The sequence below is a fragment of the Larimichthys crocea genome, chromosome V, assembly GCF_000972845.2.
Source record: "Larimichthys crocea isolate SSNF chromosome V, L_crocea_2.0, whole genome shotgun sequence".
Taxonomy (NCBI): Eukaryota; Metazoa; Chordata; class Actinopteri; family Sciaenidae; genus Larimichthys; species Larimichthys crocea.
The window spans coordinates 2403179-2425777 of NC_040015.1; the positions used below are offsets into that span (position 1 = coordinate 2403179).

The following is a 22599-nucleotide window of genomic DNA, read 5'->3' on the forward strand; positions in this document are numbered from 1 at the left end:
GCTCTGTTGAGATTCACGTGGATCGCAATAAAAAATAGTTGTGCTACCGAATGATAGCGCTGCAGCGCGGAGAGTCTCTGCTGGGACGCTGCTGAGACGTTCCGCAGCACGCCCTGTGTGAGCGGTCTCATTGATTAGACTGGCAGCGATCAGCTCCAGTGACTGCGCCGCAGCCGTTCCGCGACGCTTACGTCCCCAGTGTGAGTGGGCCTTAATGTTACGTTAGCCACGCTATGGTTTCACAGACTGTCAGGTCACTGCAATCATTCACACTAGATCATTTACAAACATATAGGCTCACTATTCTGTTGAACAACAAAAAAATCAAGTTGCCTTAAATATTGAAGTCATTTTTAGCTAATAAATTGACTGCAGCTGATAGAATCAAAACAATCCTGCTAAAAGCCTTGATATAGAGATATTGACAGGGAATGAGTTTCAAACTCATAATGTTGCTCTCTGGATCAGACCCTTTAAAATACAATATATTAACCCTATATTAAACATCAGCAATTGTGTAGTTTCTGTTTTCCACCTTCAAATTTCCTCTTGTAAATTCAGTTTGTGCATGACCTTTTTGTTTTTCATCTCAGAGCCAGTGATTAATATACTCCAAGCATTTTATCATAAAGCTGATTAGGAATGCAGTGGAAATGCACAACAAGCAGTATGAAAAATGAATTTACTGTAAGAGCCAGCCTCCATTCCTGATTTTTGGCCAATATTTTGGTTCCAGCTTTTATTATCATATTAAAACCATTACGGCTAAAAATGAAGCCTGTGCTCAGAGCGTGTGTTTCCACTGGAAGTCTATCGAAATAACACCGGCCTGTCCTGCTGCAGTTGTTTTCCTGCTACTGCACTACTGAATGAGGCTAAGCACAGTTTTTGAGGACAGGGACTCGTACTGTACGGCTCTAAAAATAAAACCAAATGTCTGAAAGGGCAAAGAGCAGCCCAACAGAGGCACAGCACATATAGTAGTGACACATCGTGATCAACCCGACCCCTTTGAAGGGACCATTAGGAATAAATAGTGGAATTTGAAATAGTTTTTAACCCTCAGGCCCCCAGCCATCTGAAAACCCTTCTTTCATTCTCCGTTCACATAAAGGCAAAATCACCCATTCACTTCCCTGTGCAGTGGTGTGAGAGATAAACACTGTACTCAAGCCGTATGGGATGAAAAGTTTATTCCACGCACAGTCCTAATCATTGGACTTCCCTTGAGGACAAACTATTGTAGCACCCATTGTGTAACTTATTATACATCTTATTTTATGGGATTTTTTTAATGCTAATACCTTAAATTGGCTCTAGATCACCAAAGATAATAATATAATAATAGTGTGGGTGCTCTTAGCCAAAATGGAGTTTTCTTCAATATCCTTCCTTGTGGAAAATTGCTGCAGTACTGCTTGTGTAACTCACTATATATTGCACAGTTTATTGTTGGCTGTCGAAAAGCACTGCGAAAAGCCTGAAGTCATCAAAGCCAAAGAGATAAACATGTAGAACTATACTTAAGAACACAAGTACTGTGACTTTACGGGACATAAAGGGGAGTTTGTTTTCTTTTATCTGACTGTAGTTACCTGTTACGACCTCATAAAATTAAATTAATACTTGATTAATACTTGACTTAATGCTGGCTCAATGAGACCACAACATATAAAGGACGCCACACAAAAGTTTCAAAGTTTGCAAAAAACTAAAAAATTCTTTATTTATTTTTCTAGATTCTTTATTAATAAATTAGCAAGAAAAAGGAAAAAAAATAACCCATAAAGTAATGAACCAAAAAGAGATGGAGACCCCGACCAAAAGAAACAGAAGAGGGAGAAACACAGGGCCAGCCACGCTGTGGGCCGTCACACCCTGCCCTTCCCCACTAACTAGGAAAAAACAGGCCTAACCTAACACAAAACGAAAGACAGTGGTCTCTAACTCAAACTAAAATAACAAACTAAAATTAAAGCTGTAAGCAGCGATGGTCGGGCCCTCGCACATGTGCGCACGTCGAAATGTGCGCATGTCGAAATGTGCGCATGTGGAAATGGCCACACCGTTTCCCCAAAATTCATCATTTTGATAACTGTTACTCAGGAAGTCTATGTGAACAGACCTACCAAGTGAATTGGATGAAATCCCTAGGAGGAGTTCGTTCAAACATGACCCCTTGTCAAATCAGGCCAAAAGTCAATGGAGTCTTGTTTTTTTGTGGAAAAATCAGCAGCGTGGAGTTTGACGCTCCGTCACGGCCACGCCCTCTGATAAAAAGTTGTGAATTTGATAACTTTTCATTGTGGACGCCTTGAGAACACACACGGCAAGTTTCAAGCACATCGGATGAAATCCCTAGGAGGAGTTCGTTCAAATGCGACCCCTGGAAATGAGGCAAAAAACCTGAAAAGTCCAAATGTGACAAAAATTGGACGCCGTTCGCGTCACTGTAGCCCGGGGCACTAAGAGACTTTTTTGTGCGTCTGGGCAAGTTACATACTCCCACCGAGTTTCGTGCACGTGGGCGAAACCGTGGCGAGGGGCACCGGCAAAAACGCGCACCTAGGTGGCGCTGTGGAGGCGTATGCGTGTGCATGTGTGAGACCTCCAAAATACGTAATTTTACGCCTGACATTGGGGGGGTAGGCAAATTTTCGTGAGTTTTGGGGGGGATATGGGCTGTGGAAAATGCGATTTACTCTTAAACGTCGTTCAGCGTTCGAAATACAATAGGGCCTCGCTGTGCTCGGGCCCTAATAAGAAAACTCTGCCGACAGACGGAAAAAGAAGGGTTAGCTCAGCTCAAAAGAAAGAAAAGCAAACCTTCCCCCACTGCTGCTGCTGCCCGAGTCAGAGAGCACGGCCTCCCTCTTCCTCCTCTTTAACCCCTCCCTGATTACCAAACACGGCCTCCCTCTTCCTCCTCTTTAACCCCTCCCTGATTACCAAATTGACTGTGGAGGAAGTAACAACGAGGAAGGACAGGAGGGAGAACAGCAGCCCCAGAAAGAAAAGAAAACACACTCCCAGGTGTGGAACTACAGAAGCCCTAAAGGGTCATACATACATACATACATTTTCCCGTGATAACGAGATAATTAATTTGAGATACTGAGAAAACAAAATGATAGTTTAGTGTATTAAATCATTGCAGGAAACATCATTTAGTGTAGCAATGTCAGAGGAGGATTAATTATCTCGTTATCACGGGAAAACGAGTGGAACAAAATGTATGACCCTTTAGGGCTTCCGTACAGAACACCTCCGCTACCCGGCCACACAACATTACCAAAAACAAAATGGTACTTTTTTCTCTTTAATCATTTAAAGGTCCAGTGTGTCGGATTTATGGGGCTCTATTTATAGAATATAATCTTATATATATAACTCTCTTTTCATTACTGTTTTATGACCTGAAAGTCAATAGTCTCTTATGTTTTTGCTGCCTTTAAAATAAGACCTTTATATCTACAGAGGCTGTGGGTAATCTTCAGTGTAGTATTGTTGAGTTAATGCTTTCCTGGCTGTTTGATAAGACAGATGAATTTAGATTAAATGTTTAAATTTCTTACATTGTGTCTAATAATGTGTATGTATGCCTTTTAATGGGCATCTTTGCGTTTATGACACCTGAATAAAAAAATATTCATTCATAAGCAGGAATCAAGCATGCCTCAAAAACTTGCCTTGTTTGATAAAACCACTGAAATATTTCATATTAAAGTAACTGATTGCACTGACTGTCACCAAGAACTGTACTGACCTGAGGATGGGTCTGTTTTCTTCTGCTCATAATTTAAAATTTTCTTTTACATAATAAAGATTTCTTCTTTTTAAAGTAAGTCTAGCTGCAAATGCTTTGAAAGAAACTGTTTTCTATTGTGGCATCACTCCATTTACTTAAGCAAAGGTCTTAAGTGCTTCTTCTGTACCACAGAAGCTGTGGTTGCATAATTCACTGTATAGTGTGTGCATGCATTATGAAATAGTGCCCTGCCCTAATTTGTTCAAAAATAATTTCAAACCACTGGAACGGAAACCAAGCAAATGTGTTCTTTTTCAAACCCAGAACCACTTTCGTTCTCAAGTCAAACAGAGGAATTGGTCGTGGTGGCACTCGTGTAAATACGTACTGACAGCTCACGGGCTTCCACGGCTCATGCTGACACAAAAGGACGAAAGGACCTCACATGGAGCACGAGCAGAAACTGCAGTAAATAAGAGGTATTTTCACAGTTAATAGTAATACCCCTACAACAAGGCTTTATGTATCAGACCAGAGCACAATGGAAGTGGAAATAATAATAAATAAAAAAAACACAAAGTGGAGGACTGAGCTAAAAATAACAGCAGAGCAGAACTGATGCACGCAGCACCAAAGTGAACTGTGAAATTAGTTTTTGATCAGCAGTTTCAGGACGGCTCTAACACAATAAAGACTTTATAGACAGAGTGTTGAAGGACAAACCTTTGATGGCTTTTGAGAGTGATGGTGGAGTGGGTCCAGATACAAAATATGCAACATGCTAAATGTTAATTTACATAATTGTAGCTGAGAGATATGAGTGTTGTCTTTTTCTACCTACATCGGACCACACTAAAAAAAGTGTCATATTTGATGGTGACCAACGTTTTAACTGTAGCCAAAATCCTGTCGACCAAGGCAGACTATCCTTAGTGCAACCCGACTGCGTTGCATTGCTAGGACGGGGACTGTCCCCCACAGGTTTCCGAAGAACTGTTTTGACTTCTGGAGCCAGTCCAAGTCGTCGCTTGAGGAATTACAGTTTTTAGCACTTCTGCATTGGCTTCATTTCCCAGCACTGGAGGTTGCCGCTTACCTGACGTACAAAATTTGTGTCGAACTGGGTAAAAGGGGCGAAATACAACTCCAATCATCTAGTAGCTGGTCTTCTTGGAAGTTTTCTGACATTTTATTGAAGAATACAGTAACTTATTTCAAGATAAATGTTCCTGATCCTCAGAGCCACGACTTCACAGCGTAAAACAACTTTCCAAACTCTGAAGGTAAATTTTACAGAATGGATCCTGAACAACATCCAACTGTGGCTGTAAGCACAACATCATCATTATAAAAGTTAAAATGTCTTAATGCCTGAGGTGCCTGTTGTTGCCTCAGCATTCAGCTGTCTACCTAAACTGATGTCTTGCCTGAGGCTGAGGTTACCGCCATCTGTGAAGCTTTTACAGTTGCTGACAAGGCAAAGAGTGAACACTGCCACTCTGCAATACAACACCATGGCCACCATTTCTAACAGTGTTCTTCAGACAGGTTTCTTTGCTGCTCTTTTACTTTTAACGTAGCGTTCTGTTACCAGAAACCTGATTGCATAACACAACCAGTGGTCGTCCACACAGCATATAAATGGGGAATGATGACATAACTAATGACCCACATGTTCACCAGTAAATGTGTTGATAATACAGACCATGATTGATGTGGTAATTTTAGACCGAACGGGGGCATGGACACAGTCATAGGGTGCAGATAATACATTTAAAGTCTACTTTATTTTAAATTGAGAATGGACAGCTTCAGCAGACCAGGATCTCTCTGTCCTGCTCCGTTTGATGCTGACATGTTGTGGCACGCCGACCCGGAGGAGCATCAGACGGAGCCAAGAGGAGGTTTTAGTCTCCAGCACGAGTGAACTCAGCTGCCAACGCCTAGAGCTAATCTCCCTTCCTCACAAACAGCCTCTCCCACCCCTCTAATCAGAGTGTAGCCCACAGTGTGCTTGCTCTGTGACGGCGGGAGGATGATGCTCAAACAAATGCAGTGAGATACACCATGATGTGCCGTGCGGCTTCAGTCAGACCCACAGACAGCAGAGCCTTGTTACCAGCATGATCTCTGGGTGTATGAAAGTTTGAAGTGCAGTAAACTTGATTTTCAACACATTTTATTTGATTTGAAGTGAATCAGGAGCCGCACTGCAGCTCAAACCAATTTCATTTTTTGTACTGAACATAAAATGATCAGCTCTAACTACACACATTTGTAAGTATGCTGTCAAAAAAAAAAAGAGAAAAGAAGCTAATTTATGGAATATTATTATTATCATTTTGTAGGCCATTAATGACAAACTAATTTTATTTTGCACATAAAAAATGATTCAGTAAAATGACATAATGACCTATAATTATGTGTACATATTTTGTTTATATAAAACTTACTATAAAACTATATCTTGAATGAATGTGTACCTTTACATTCAAACTGTGGAACCTCATTTACAGAAAGTAATTCAATTAGTCTTTTTGCATTAGATTGTACACAAATCTTTAAAGTAAGGGCCCATCCACACGAGTACGTTTTTGTTTAATCTGCATAAATACTTTATCGTTGCGGCCTCACGTCCAGACGGATCTGGCTCTTTCGAGGTGTGAAACCGGTATTTTTTGAGAACGGGTCCCAGAGTGGGAAAATCCTAAAACGCCGGATAGTCCGGAGTCGTCTGGACAGTGAATGCAGACTTTTTCAGAAACGATGACGTATAAGCCCTGCCTCTTCATAACAACAACAACAATGGCAGACTACAGGCTTGTGCTCGTACTAGAGAAACTACTCAGTCTATTACGGCTGCTACAACAAAACCTTCTGCTTCTATATTACTGCGAAGAGAGAAAAAAGAACATGTTTTAACCGTGACCTTTACACGCATGCTCCATGGCTTCTCTCGTTTTCAGTGAATCCGTGTGGACACAGATATTTCCGAAAACGACGCCGTGTTTACGGAGATTTTTTCAAAATGACAGCGTATTGGGTGAGGCCGCATATTCATGTGGACAGGGCCTGAATCTTGTTAGTTTGACATTTATATGTACTTTTATATTCAAATTAATTTTCATGATATCAAACAAAAGACCTAGTGTTTTTTTGTTCTGCTGAGGTTGAAACTTTTGCATCTCTGGCCACAACCAACGAGTCAAAGCACATACATGTGTTGAGTTAAGAGTTCAGTGTAAATAAATCTGACACACTGGACCTTTAAGTTACTGTGAATGCAAACCCAACATTTCCTCCTGCTGGAGTTTGACATTAAAAGCACTTAACTGGCAAAACATGTAGTAGACAGGAAATGCATGTTTGTCAGTGAGATGAGCACTGACCACTATCACTCACATCAACGATGAACGATGAATCGGACGACTACAGAACTAAATGTGAATTTTATCAAACATCAGCAGCAGGAACCAACCAGCAAAGACTAATGTGACGATATTAGTTTGACTCAAGCTCTAATTGCGTGTTAAACCCGTGTTCTTCACGTGTCGCTGAGCACATTTAATGAACAAACAATTTATACAACAGGTCTGTGCATCAGGGCGGAGGCACCTCTGCATGTGTGCACACGTGTTTACTGTACAGTATATGAGCGTGTACATTAAAAAGTGTGTGTGTGTGTAGGGGGGTCCTCGTCAAAAGGGCAAACAGACCCGCTCAGCATCGCCGAGGACGACTCCCGGGGCAGGAAGCTGACACTGTGCATCAGTCAGGACGCAGGAACAACCCCGCCACCCAGCACCCCGCCTCTCCTGTGATTCCTGACAGCACCACAGCCACCTCAAACGCAACCCGACAGCTCGAGACACGCGGAAACAAGACCTGACACGGTCTTTTCTCATCTATCGCAGCTTGAGATGAAATAAAGACGAGAGGAAAGGATTTGTAGCAAGAAAAAAAAATGTTCTGAGACTTCTCAGCGGGATGGAAAGGACGGAGGAAGAACCTAGATCCACAAGGAGGTGGAGGAAGAGGAAAAGAGGTAAATGAAGAGAAAATGAAGAAGACGATAAAGGAGAAGAGGACGGGGAGAACGAAAGGTTTTCAACAAGGGATAAAAAGAAAAGAGGGAAGACGGGATGTGTTGAAAATATCAGCAAAGAGGAAGATGAGTGATGAGAGGAAGAAGAGAGCTTGAAAAAAAACAAGCTGAATGAGGGAAGAGATTGGACACTATACGTTAGCAGCTCTTTGTAACACAGCTAAATGCTAACATCAACATGCTAACGCACTGCCTTAGAGGCTTCATGTTAGTTTAGCATGATAGCATGCTAACGTCTGGTAATTAGCGCTGAACACAAAGTAGTCGGGGCCATCATTCAAACTTCAATATACTGATGTTCATGTTAGTTTGGCTGGTTCCTCTGCATGGTCCACATTAAATAAGTTCTCAGAATATAAAACAATATAACTTTATCATTTTTAGTGGCTGTATTTATTTATTTGTCGTAGTAATGCAGCAATTAAACATTTCACTCAAACATAACAGTTCTGTAACCATAACCGCTGAGCTGTGCAGTCACGTATTAGTACTGCTGAGTTACTAGTTTGGCTTTCAATGTAAATGACACACTGGACCTTTAAGTTACTGCTAATGCAAACTCAACATTCCATCCTAGTGCAGTTTCACATTAAAAGCATTTAACTGAAACTTAATTATAATTTTTGTTAATGAGAGTTTGAGTTGGAAAGAAGAAAGTAAAACAAAAAACTAGATTAATCTGTTGGTATGAGGATTAATCATTTTCATATTTCAAAGCACTTACACTACATATCTCATTCACACACATTCATACACTGATGGCATTGGCTGACATGTAATGTGCCAACAGTTTTTGGGAGCAAACCATTCATGTGGGTTTGATTGTGTCTTGGTTCAAATAAATACACATACAAGTATTTTTATATTTAGTTATAGTTTATTTCTGGTTATAAGAGGTTAAATCACTGTTCTTTTTGTTACTTACCATACACACCATGTGCTCCAACACTTCCTGTATTTATACCCTGGCTGACATAATTGATGATGTCACTGGATTAGTCCAAGTATGTGGGGTTGAGGGTAAACTAGTTTCGGAGTTATTTTTTTTAGATTTATTTGTGATTTGATGTAAGTGGTTACAATGTAGGATAAAAGTAAATGAGGTAAAAGTGTTTCTATTGTAAACTTTGTAAAAATACAACTTTGTCAGGTCTCTGTATCAGAAGCAGTAGTGGAGTGAGCTGTGTTAGTGGTACAGTCTGCGGTAATGCCAGTTGAACATTACCTGTTTAAGCATAGTGCATCAGGTGTAGCTCTGTGCTCGTGATATTTAGTTGTAATTTGCGTTTTGTTCAGTTATTTAGGGTTAGGGTTATTCTTTAGTTAGGATGTTGTCATGTTTAGTTTTTAGTTATTCTTTTTTTGTTTTTTTATTACACATGTAGCCTGGTTGCACTTGCCTCAACGCTGCCTCCTACTTCAGCCACTCTGGCCAAACTTCCTGACAGAGGACTTCCCTTACATTTTGTTTGGATAGTAACCTGATCAGAGTCACATGTCCCATCTGTCCCTCTCTTTTAGAAACTCCACATTTTTATTTATGACATCAATATTTCTCAAATGTGTGTTTTTATATATGTATTTATTAGGGCTGTCAATCGATAAAAAAAAAAATTAACTAATTAATCGCACAAAATTCTGTAATTAATCGCGATTAATCTATTAATAAATGTATCAATAAAATAAATGCATTTTTCTGAGACTGAAGCTTATAATGAATATTTATTTATGTAAAATGATCAAATTAATGTAGAATAAACACAGAGAAAGTATATTTAAATTCATTCATTTTATTGGCTTAAGGTGCACATATGCACAGTGCAAATAAAAAAAAGCCAGAATGAGGAAATATACTGACGAGTGCCACACTCCTGTAGTGTAGACTGGGTGTTTTGCTTTGAGGTGATATGTTAAAGTCGTGTTACTTCTGTGGAATTTAAATTCGGCTTTGCAAACTGTGCAAATTGCCTTGTTTTTGTCCAACGAGCCGTCGGGCAACTTTTTAAAATGAAATGTTCCCCTAAAAGTCCGTCCTTATCCATCTTTCCGCCATAGACTCTCCTTTAGTTAGGATAGATCATAGACATATATGCACAGACTCTCCCTTACTTAGGATAGCTCATAGACACATATGCACAGACTCTCCTTTAGTTAGGATAGATCATAGACATATATACATAGACTCTCCTTTAGTTAGGATAGATCATTGACATATACATAGACTCTCCTTTAGTTAGGATAGATCATAGACATATATACATAGACTCTCCTTTAGCTAGGATAGATCATAGACATATATAGACAAAGTTTGTCATGGAGTCCCACAAGGTTCTGTACTTGGACCATTCTATCAGGTTTATGTCTTCCTTTGGGAACACATTAGGAATCCACTCATCAATTCATTGTTATGCTGACGACACCCAATTATATACGATCAAGCCGATGCAACCAATCATAACAAACTCCAAGCATGCCTAAGGATAAAAAAGTTGGATGACCTACAATTTTTATGAAATTCAGACAAAACTGAAGTTCTTGTAATGGACCCAAACACCTCAGAAACTCTCTTTCTAGAGACTTAGTTACTTTAGATGGGATCACCCTGGCCTCCAGCTCCACATGTAAAGAATCTTGGAGTTGTTTTGATCAGGATTGTCCTTTAACGTCCACATAAAACTAATTTTGAGGACTGCATTCTTCCACTACGTAACATCGCTAAAATCAGACGCATTTCTCTCAGGCGGATGCAGAAAAACTAGTCCACGCATTTGTTACTTCAAGGCTGGACTATTGTAACTCTTGTTTTATCAGGCTGCTCCAATAAGTCTCTTAGAACTTTGCAGTTAATTCAGAATGCTGCTGCCGTGTTCTGACAGGAACCAAGATCAGAGATCACATCCTCCCATTTTGGCTTCCTTGCATTGGCTACCTATTAAATCTAGAATAGAATTTAAAATTCTTCTCCTTACTTACAAAGCTCTTCATGGTCAGGCACCATCTTATCTAAAAGAGCTCATAATACCTTATTACCCCTCTAGAACACTGCGCTCTCAGGACGCTGGGTTCCTTGTGGTTCCTATAGTTTCCAAAAGTAGATTGGGAGCCAGAGCTTTCAGCTATCAGGCTCCCTTCTGTGGAACAACTACCTTCTGGGTTCGGGAGGCAGACACGGTCAACACCTTTAAGAATAGACTTAAGACTTTCCTTTTTGATAAAGCCTATAGTTAGGGCTGGCTCAGGTCATCCCTTAGTTATGCTTCATAGGATTACACTGCCGGGGGACCCCACCGAGGGTTATGCCTAGCCAGGCACGGTATTGGTTGAAGATGCACACATCTCCCTTACCGAAAACTCTCTCTCTCTCTCTCTCTCTCTCTCTCTCTCTCTCTCTCTATCTATCTCTCTATATCTTTCTCTCTCTCTCTCTATATATATCCATCTCTCTCTATATATATATATATCCATCTCTCTCTATATATATCTCTCTATATTTCTCTATATCTCACTCTCTCTCTATATATATATCTATATCTCTATATCTCTCCATATCTCTCCATCTGTGGACATGTCTCATTAATGCATGTTACTAACCAAACTTCCCCGGAGTTTCTGTCTCTGTCGTCCAGCAGGTTCTCGTGGATCGTGGCTGCTGCTGTGATCCTGCATGACGCCCACTACATATATTACTACTGTCATTATTACTACCATATCTATTACTGTAATCATTTTTATCATTCATTATAAATCATTGTCATTTTATCAGTCATTGTACAATATGTTTGTGTTGATTTGTCCTGTACACGTGACATCCATTGCACGTCTGTCCGTCCTGGGAGAGGGATCCCTCCTCTGTGGCTCTTCCTGAGGTTTCTTCCACCTTTTTTCCCTGTTAAAAGGGTTTTTGTGGGCAAGTTTTTCCTCACTCGAACCGAGGGTCTAAGGACAGAGGGTGTCACTCCCTGTACAGATTGTAAAGCCCTCTGAGGCAAATGTACTTTGTGACTTTGGGCTATACAAATAAAATTGATTTGATTTATATACACAGACGCCTCATTGAGCACGTTGGTCCGTTGCTGCGATACGTTACCCTGTCCGCCATATTGGATGTGGCAGATCTGCCCGTAAACTAAAACAAGCAGGGCCGGTTTTAGCTGTGGACAATGTGGGCGACCGCCCAGGGCGCAGTCTCCGTGAGGGCTTTAAGTTAATGCCTCTTATACACCCATTCACACACACACACTAATATATCTGAGAAACAAAGATCTACTTTGCCACGTCCAAAATGGCGGCCGCCACCGGAAGTAAACAAAACCGCGTTAATTGCGTTAATTTTTTTTAACACGTTAATTCTTTAAAATTAATCGACAAAATTAACGCGTTAATTTTGACAGCACTAGTATTTATACATACATTTCTGCTTTTATATTGATATTTTTATTTACTGTTGTTGTTCATGACTTTATGTGGTCATATTATTGTCTGTATGTTGATTTTCCTAATGTTAATCTGCCTCTCCCTGCTCTTGGATTATTTGTTATTCTTGTCATTATTTCAGCATCCTCTGCACCACTGAACAACCGTCCAATTTTATCTGTCTGTATATATGTATATATATACACACACACACACACACACATATTTATAGATATTTTTTATCTGTACAGTTTCATGTTTACCTTTTGTTGTCTTTGTGTATGTACACTGAGAGCAAAGTGAAACAGGAGTCATGTGTTCCTCATATGTGAACACAAACCTAATCAATAAAAGTGATTCTGATTGATTTCTATGTATTAAACTATACTATAGAAAAGAATAAAAATCCAGAGGGTGACAACATCAGGGAGGGGGATGATGAAAGAGTACAAAGAAATTAAAAGAGGGGGAGGATGAAGAAACATAATAATAATAATAACACTTCCTATCTAACATTACATTATTACATTATTACATGCTGGGGCATCCAGCCATGCACTCGTGCGTCCCACTCACAAATGTTGTCACATGTCATCCCCCGTCTCACTCCCTCTCTCCTGTAAATTATCTAACAAAACTCATCTGTTCTGCACTAAGCTGCCACATAATGCACCCGCAACATCAGCTTTTCAAATCCATCACAGACTTCTGTGTGTGTGTGTGTCTCCTTTTTGAAATCCTACTGTGAATTATCTAATAACAAAACAACAGGCAGAAATAATCTTCAGAAAAACGGATGAGTCGACGCCAACACTCACCTTTTGTGGTTTCGTCTTCGATGGGCTGCTTGAACAGGGTGATGTCTTTAAAAGTGCAGAGGAACAGAACCACCTTGTCGTTCTCGTTCCTGATGGGAGCCACTTGCATGTAGAACCACACTGGACTTCCTGCAGAGACGTCAGAGATTGACAAACACAGAAAATCAGCACAGACATCGTGTGTGTGTGTGTGTGTGTGTGTGTGTGTGTGTGTGTGTGTGTGTGTGTGTGTGTGTGTGTGTGTGTGTGTGTGTGTGTGTGTGTGTGTGTGTGTGTCAGTCAAAGACACTTGTCTGTATATTTCAGTGCTGGGTTTCATCATCTGAGTCACTTCTCTCTGTGGTCAGTAAAGTTGAAGCTTTAGTACCTGCGAGTTACTACAGCCGAAACTAAAACACCTGCAGCTGTTTCACCACCATGCACTGTTGATTTGACTGTTTTCTAGTTGTTACTACTTCCTCTACTTTCTTTGTGTCTTGCATTGTGGGAAAATAGTGTCTATTAAGAGCACATGAATAAGTAGACCACTTTATTAAGTACACTTCTAATGTGATCCCGTACTGTCATGGATGTTGTTTTACTGGCTGTGAGCTTTTCCTTTTTCAGGTCTCTCTCTGGCAGCAATTCTCTCAGTATCAAGGCACACCTGTAGTGTTTTACTAAACTACACACAAAAAGTAAGAACATTTGTGAATTGAATCAACGGTCTCATTCTCAACTGTCCTATACAACGTCCACAGTATATTTGATATACAGATATTAAGATAGTGTTTCTAATATTTTGGCAGCGACACATTTTGGGGGCGGCAGTAGCTCAGTCCATAGAGACTTGGTTTGGGAACCAGAGGGTGGCCGTTGAAGTCCAGTATGGAAGGTGGACTGGTAGCTGGAGCGGTGCCAGTTCACCTCCTAGGCACTGCAGAGGTGCCCTTGAGCAAGGCACCGCTATAAGTGCCTGCCCATCACTTCATCATCTGTCTTCACATTTGCATGAGCCCTTTGTGTGTGTGGTTGTATTTCGGGTAAAAATGCATGAAAATAAATCAATAAAACATCTATTCTATTTTACATACATGAGAGTAGAATTATGATCTATGACAGTGTCAACAAAAACTGAAAAATGAATAACAAGCGTCATTATTAAGTACAATTCATAGCATAGCTGTTGTATCGGAGCACAATAGACTGTACGGGTTTAAAAACACTACATGTTTCACTACATCTAAGTTCATTTATTTTTGTTTCTGACTTTTGTGCGCCAATTTTAAGAATCCATTTCACATGCTGAGCTGATCCAGGGTCTGTAGTCCAGATCCTGTGTCCCCTGCTGTACCCAATAATCAGTTTGATCCTTTCCTCAATGCAGGATGTTGATTATTTTATTCATATTCAAACAGACCTGGTCTGAACAACTTCATGTTAAGGTCAGCACCTTCCTGGAACTCACTGTTCAGTCTGTGCTGAAGCAGCTGAGGTCTTTGTGATTTTATTACCTCCTCAAACACTTTGAGGAGAGCCAAAGTTCAACAAAGTTCATCCGCTTTAATATCATAATTTCTGTGGATACAAGTTGTTCGTAGTCATCATCTATCTCATTTATATCCAGCCTCTATAAAAAAAGGCCCCACTCTCCTGATTTGTCAGCAAATTTCAACCATTTTCAAATTGATCTTTTCATTTTTTACTGTTTCCCCCTCACTGCCTCGTGCTCCTCCACCTCGTCATCACTCCCGGACGACTATTTTTGTCGACCCGCGGTGTCCATTGTGCTGCTGCTGATCCAGCATTTACTGCTTGCTCGGCTCCTTCTCTGTCACACTGGACAGAAGAATGTTCTGTTTTCTTACTGAGGTTGTATTTCATCCATATTTACGTTAATACTTGAAATTAAATTCCATCATTTACGTATAAAGGTTTTACCTGATCTCTGTCTATCCATTATGCAGCATATAATGAAGCATATAAATAATAAAGATTGTAAAATTTTATCAAGGAGCACAGAGCAAATTCTTTCCAGAGGAATTAAAATAAAACCCAAAATGACGGGAAATTGAAAACCTGAATTTATCTGACTGCAGTCATACCGTTCAATGAGTCATAAATGAACTTTCTTACTTTAAAAGCTTAAATATGCAACGTTTTTGCATTAAAATGTCTAAAAAAGACTTGTCCTATATTTTATGTGTTACATTATCTCCAGTGTTTCCAACAAAGTTCAAACCAGAGGAATCTGTGATTATAATCACGGCAATGGTGCATTATATCTGGTTACCTGACGCTGCGTCATATCCCCGTCAAACCAGCAGCTATAACTTCTAGGAAAAGCGAGTCTGTCGTCATGAATGTGAGCCAAAGAGTGAATAAATATACACTGGCTCATTTGTGTGCATTGGATTGGTGGAAGTTGTCTACTGTAATGTAAGGGTGATACTCGACCCGCTCCTGAGAAAAATATCTGGTTTGTCAGTTTATCAGTGTGTTTTTCCAAGCTGAAAACAGCTGATGAAAGCAGTGAATTTAACCAGTAAGACTGAGATGCAAAAACCAAAACAATGAGCTGAAAGTCACTGAAACGCTCTATAGAGCTGTTGCAATTAGATGAACTCTACTGTCCGTTGGTCACTCTGAGTGACACATCTTAACTAAGCTGAAAGTACTTTATTAATCCCTCATTGGGAAATTTAATTTTTACTCAAAATACAAAATACACACACATGAACACACATGGACGATGATGATGAGGCTGCCAGATAGTCGGCTCTCCAAGCAGGGGGGTTCTACTTCTGCAGTGCCCAACAGGGCCAGACTAAGTCCAGACATACTGAGCTGCTGCCGCCCCACCAACTCCCCACAAGATCCATTGTTACACTATAAAGAGCACTGATTACAGCAGCTTGAAACGCTCTGAAAATATGAGTTCAGGAAGAAACTGAGGAGGTGACAGACTTCTGTGGCCGAGGAGGCAGAACAATAAAACGTTGGTCACTTCTAGTTCTACAAATCAACTCTGGAAAAACTAAAAAGATCTGGCAGCATGACGAGGCCTCTTAGGAGAGCATGAGGCTAAAAGTTCTATAACATCATCTGTGTTAATAAAGACACCGGGGAGCAGTGCAAAGCCAAATTCAAAGTGATGTAGACAAAACATTAACAGAGTTAATAGTTTAATAGTTTAAAGAGGACTGCTCATTTCCAGCTCTATATTTCTAGTCTGAGACTCCATTAGAGCAGCTTTTCATGATGCACAGTTCAAAAACATCCCAATGTATTTCATACATCAAACAACTCGTCTCTCGAAGCCACTTTCTTCTGACTGGCCATCTTCACGGAGCAGACCAAAAAATGAGACAAGAATTACGGAAAAAATATTGTGACCTGGCCTCGATGATTACTGTGTAAAAGAAAACCTTTTATAACTTTGTCCACCGATTTTGGTGAAATTCGATCATAGCCACTTTATTTGCTACGTGTAGCTGCTGTTCGTTAGTTAGCTGTGAAGCTAATTGAGCCTTCCTATGTGCGGACACTCTTTAAAATGGGAGCTTAAAGTAGTGGTGGGCGGATCGATCCAAATATCGATAGTATCGATACCAAGTCGGTATCGGTATCGGATCGATACTAGCCTGGTGAGATCGATTCTTTAGTTTAAGTTCCGCTCTTGTTTGCAATGCTGCGGTTTCGGCAAAGAGGAAACAGCCAGGTCGCCGGACTCGCCACTCCTGTGTCAGCGCAGAGCTGGCACACTTTGCCCCCCACCCCCTCTCGTGTTTAGATGTTGTGCCATCACGTGAGTCACGTCACGTGACTTAGACGTGCAAAGCAAACAAACAAGGGCAGTTAGTTAGTCACAGGCGAAGTGCATTAAAAGCAAAAAATGTTAATTTGATTCTGTTTTTGAAGAAAAACCTGTAACCAAAACACAGACTAACTAACGGCTTTGGGGGTTGTTAAGTTGTTTACATATTATTTATACTTTCACCAGTTGTTGTTTTTGTTGTTGAGAATTTTAATTTAATGTTTGTATTATAGTTTCTCAACAGTACTTGTTTGTTTTAATTTGCTTACTGGTTTGCGAGTACTTTTTATTTAAGATTTTTCTGAAAATTTTTTGATAATAAAGCATTTTCTATTCAATTATAATATAACTCCATAATAACTAAAATATAACTTCTGTCCTGGGTTTTAACTATTTAATAATAAAAAAGGAAACATCACAAAAAACACTTCAGGTCATGAAAATTAATTGAGATTTAGCAATTCAATGATGCATCCACCTTATTTATTGAAAAGTATCGGTATTGGTATCGGTGATACTGGCCCGTATTTATGCAGTATCGCAGGTTTGGTGTTTAACATTACATCTCGAGTATAAGCACTCAGATTGCGGGAAGTGTCCGTGCCTCGAGCTCCCAGTCCGTTAGCAGTTAGCAGCTAACGTTATCAACAAGTAAAGCTGTATGTCCATCTGTAAACTCAGTAAATCACTGAGCTGACAGCACAATAAGCAGTCCTGAGCAGACCGGACTAATAGGTGGAGTGAGAGGGTGGATGCACGTATCCCTGTACTTCATGGTTCATGTAGCAGATGGCCTATTAAAGAACTCTGTGACGATCTTATTCAGCTAATTGTGTTAAGTAAAAAACACTTGAAAGTAAATACTTGACGTGAAAATGACATCTGACTGATTGAAGCGTCTCAAAAGTGATGATTTGCTGCCTTTCTGTTCTAAATCTTTGGTAATTGAATATATTTAGGTTTGTTAAACAAAGCAGGAATGAAACCCCATTTTATAAATCAAATAATGAATCAGTCAATTAAAGTAAGTACTCAACAGATGATTAAATAATGAACATAATGTTTAGCTGCAGCACCGCTCGTTCGTCTCGGCATGAGGACATAAACTCACGTGTGATTCTCAAGTGTTACAAACAGATGACACATAATGTGATGTGATGAAATAAGTGAGCACTCACTGTTCTTTCTGTACAGCAGGATTTCAAAGCAGTTGGACTCATAGTTGTCAAACGTCTGCCTGACTTTGTCGATGGTCTTCTTGTCCGTCAGCTCTCCGTACATAAAACTAGAAATAAAAAAACAGGAGAAACAGCAGCGATCAATACTGACCTGACCCTTTAGCCTTTGCCCCTGTGTTATAGTACATCACAAATGTTTGTAATGGCATTGTCAATCTGTTACCATAAAGCATCCATTAAGTTTTATGTTTGTTTTTTATAGAGTAAATTGACGAAGCAGCAGCAGCAGCATAAATTTCGCTCACAGTGAAGGATTGTGGATCAGTTTTGGATCGGTGCAGATTGCATTTCCTGGCATGGTTGCAATTATTCCTTAAAAGGGCTGAGGACATTTTAATCTGCGGTGATATAATTAGTCTGAGTGATTACTTTCTTTCTCAACAGCCGCAGTGTCTTCAATGCGCACACAGAATACGCAGTGAAAAATATCCACCAGTTAAATTCAGTACCACACTTCTCGTAGATCACAGAAACAAACACAGAGGCTTTCTACAACATTTCAGAGTTTGATCACTACATCTAGAAAATGCCTCAACTCAAGTCTTTTGGGATACAACAACATTTGATCTCCAACAACAAAGTTAATTTCACCTCCGAGGGAGGAAGTGCGTGTTTACTCGGCTACTCAGTTAGGTGAAGTCAGCATTTTGATGTAGAATCTGAACACAAGGTTGTACATAGGTTGTGGTAGAATAAACACATAACCACTCAACCAGAGCATAAGCAAAGTCAGCACAGGTACATAATTTTAGACTTGTTGAAATAACTGAATGAAAATTTAGAGGACGATAACTGTCTTCCTGTTTGAACTTACACTTTCATTCAGCTTTTAAGTTTCAAACCTATTATCGATATTTTGAAATTGGAGATATTTGGGGACACACTAAGAGTAAGACGGGCTAAACTTTAATGAATAACAGCCTGTAGTGCCACAAGTTGAAGATGTCTATGAGTTGTAAGCAGTTTATACCAAAGGCTGAATTTCCCTTCAAGACTTCTCACCTTTATTAAAATAATTGCAAATGGAAAAGCAAAAAGAAAAAATAGATCTAGATTTATGGAGCAAAAAAATATTTATTCTTTTTTTTTCTATCACATAAAATCATCCTGGGGCCCATTAAAGGGTCTAGACTCCCAAATCAGAAACCGCCAGTTTATTTCTTCTCTTTGTTGAACAGTACATGTGATCTTGTGTAACCTCTGTCTCATTATGTGAATTGTCAATACGTCTGCACCAATGTCACAATGTCACAGCCTCGTGCAGCAGTCAAAAGATCAGAAATGATTCTCCCAAAATGGCACTGGGCCCCATTAACAAGCAGCCATCTTCCATCACTTTGGCAGCAGCCTGTAAATTTAAGCTCTCAGTGGACTCTTCTGTCCTCTCGGTGTCACGTCTGAGTGGAATGTCAGTCTCAGTGTCCCCCACTCAGCCCAGAGCAGCAGGGAGTGGACGGATTAATCTCAGAGAGCCCCTATTCTCACTCAGCTCGGTGTATCAAGAGGGAGCCTTTTTAGCCGCCGGCTAGTCAAGGCCGTCACCCCCAGTCAGATTTCAGAGGCGCCTGAGGAGAGGAGTCGTCCTTTGGAGTCAAATTCTAAAACGTCTTGACTGACAGGCGAGCAAGACACTGTCCTCGAGCTGGACCGGGCAGAGCTCCCCTGGCAGCTCCAAATTGGATTCATTTCTTACTGAGCGGTGTGCCATCTCTCTCTCTCTCTCTCTGTAAGGGAAAGTTGAGATGCCAGATGCTGATTTCTCTCTTTTTTTCTGTGCAGTGTTTCTTTGCTGAGCTCCACACTTTTGTTGCATGATATCGCAGCAGCTCTGAAGCTGTAAATGAAGTTAGTATCATGTAAACAGCTCTCCGGAGGAGCACTGTGCCATTTTGATGATCTCAACGGAGAGAAAGAAGCAGGAAGGTGAACTAAAATAAAGTTCATCTTTTCTCACTGTGCTTAAATGATGGATGAGACTGATTAAAAAACGAAATATTTAGATTTCTGCAGGATAAATGGGGAGCACTTTGAAAAGGACATGGTTTTGGTTTTAAAACAATGACTGCTGGCTGCTCTGCTGTGATTTTAACTTGTAAAAATACATATTGGTTTTTATTAGCTCCACTAAAACTGAAGCATTTAAACCATTTAAAACCCAGGAGCTGTAAAAAAGTGTAAGGAATTATACAGACACACATGTAGTGACGCTGCGAGTGCAATCGTGACAAAGTAGCAAAACTTTTTGCACCACGCACTGTAACTAACATTAAACAAATGTTATAAGTTGTAATATGAAATACAACCAGAAGATTTACCTGCATGTGCTGCTCTTCTGCATGACTTCAGCCCTGTGGAAGCCAGACAGCTTGCAGAATCCGTCATTGCTGTAAACTACAGGCCACTCCACGATCTGGGCGTTTCCCAGGAGGAAGCTGGTCTCTGACAGATGGACAGAGAACACGTCAGCCACAGGGACAGATCACACATGGAAAAACAGATAAAAGGCTGCAAAGCCTCTGGAGACGACTGTACAAAGACACATTATGTGACTTTTTAAATTTTAGATGTTTTGGTCTCATATCTAAAGACAGTTTGTCAAAAGTCAGATTTTGTAAAGGCTGGGGATCTTACAGAGTCGCAGACTACAACTAGATGTTAGCACACGTCACAGAGACTGTCACTACAGTCCAGACCTCCCCGGACTGCCCTCCATGTTTACAGCTGTGTAGCCAGTTGCCTGCTTCCTAATGGTGTTACAGCTTGTTGACACTGTTCACATGATTGAATGTTACTATTTGCACATGCAGAGACAAAAAAACTTTCGATAAAATCAAACATGGTTTATTTTATCAGAATGTGGAGACAAGAAAAAGAGTATGGACAACTCTGACTGACTTTTACCTCACGCCAAACAGTCAAGATGACGAGAGCACACCTCAAAAACTTTCTGGATTTCATACAGAAACTGGAAATGAGTGTACGACAGTGAAATTGTTGTCAGCATACACTGGTCTACACTGAGGTCACCTCAGACCATCCTATCTTCTTAGTACAGCTGATTGTTGAAGTGTGTAGAGGTGAGTATATGTGCTCATAATGTGTTATAAGCCCCATCAGTCAGTCTTAATTTAGCAATTTAACAGCATCTATAAGACACCTCTATAATGTTTTATGACTGTTGAAATCATGATGTGCGTTTATGAGTAGTCCTAAACATTTAAAGCACTACAGTTTACAGAGGATTTCACACCAAAGAGAAACTTTCTTTTCAGGAAACATTTCACACTTACAGAAGCTTAAAATCAACAAACCTGCAGCGTACCATGTGCCCTTTGGAAATAAAGAGCTGAGTAAGACAAGTCCGTTTGAATCATCACGACCTTTCTGCTCTCCATTTGATGCCAACCAACTACTTCTAGATCTGGTTTTTCAGCAAAAAGAAGAGGTTGAATGTTTTGGATTTTTCAACCTCAGCAGGAATCTTATATGAACAACTGCCAGAAGCTTCTCCAAACCTCCTCTAAGCCATATACATATTCAGATATTCTCATCAGAGAGAGACTTAAACACCTTTAAACTGATCACTGGACCATAAATCTCTCCAGTCAAACCACACCAACTCAATAATTTATCATGAATGAGTCTTCAGCACTGCTTAAATGACTTCTCCATCGTCCTGTTCTGAGTGTTAAATCAAAAGTTTGGTGAAGCAGCAGATTGTGGTCCAACATTCACACTGTTTAATATAAGTATGATTAGTTTGGATTGTTTGAGTAGAACATTTGTTGGTTACTGACCGGTATCCGTGAAGAAGAAAACCAGTAATTGATCCTGAACAAACTGCACATGAATTAAGGATGAAACAGTCTGACCAACTGAAGGACTCATTTGTGTCAGGAAAAACTGAAATCTCATTAGCAACAATGGTGACTATCCCGATGCACGACTGTGGAATGTATAAGATATAAGTGACATGATATCCCCTTATTAAACTGCACAGACACCAACCTGTTGAATCATCTGCAGTGGAAAAATTACCACCAGCTGTCTCTTTCATAACCACACCATTAATTATTAACATGGCGGTAGGCAGAGTTAACTACAGAACACATATGTCACAGTGCTGCCAACCAGTCTCCATCACAGACTCTGTTTCTAGCTTTTAGACTGCCTGAAAATCAACTTATAGAAGTGAAGTTAACTTTTGGTCAACCCTCAGTTTATTTTTGGAGCTCTGGCCAACGTTTCTATCAGTTATGACAACATCTCTTGTCTGGAAACAAGAGGGTAGGTTACACAACTAAAACTACAACTACACAACAACTCTCCTACATACTATTACATAAAATAAAACACTTGAAATGTTGCAAATAGTCCTTTGTTGAACACGAAAACAACAACCATGAGCCTTAACCAAGCTGCAGCCTCTGTAAAGTGAAACCTATGTCAAAGCTGCAGTTCCTAAAACGACCACTCTGGCT

At 40.1% G+C, this 22599-nt stretch overlaps 1 protein-coding gene across 1 annotated transcript in view; it reads right to left on the reverse strand.

The window, feature by feature from the left end:
- kcnh5b (potassium voltage-gated channel, subfamily H (eag-related), member 5b) overlaps positions 1–22599 on the reverse strand; it is a 143118-nt gene that overhangs the window by 113779 nt on the left and 6740 nt on the right. The window contains exons 2-4 of the mRNA XM_027278707.1: positions 20434–20557; positions 18059–18165; positions 13085–13213 (exon numbers count right to left, since the gene is read on the reverse strand). Coding sequence (XP_027134508.1) covers positions 13085–13213; positions 18059–18165; positions 20434–20557 — 360 coding nt within the window. The remainder of the gene's footprint in view (positions 1–13084; positions 13214–18058; positions 18166–20433; positions 20558–22599) is intronic.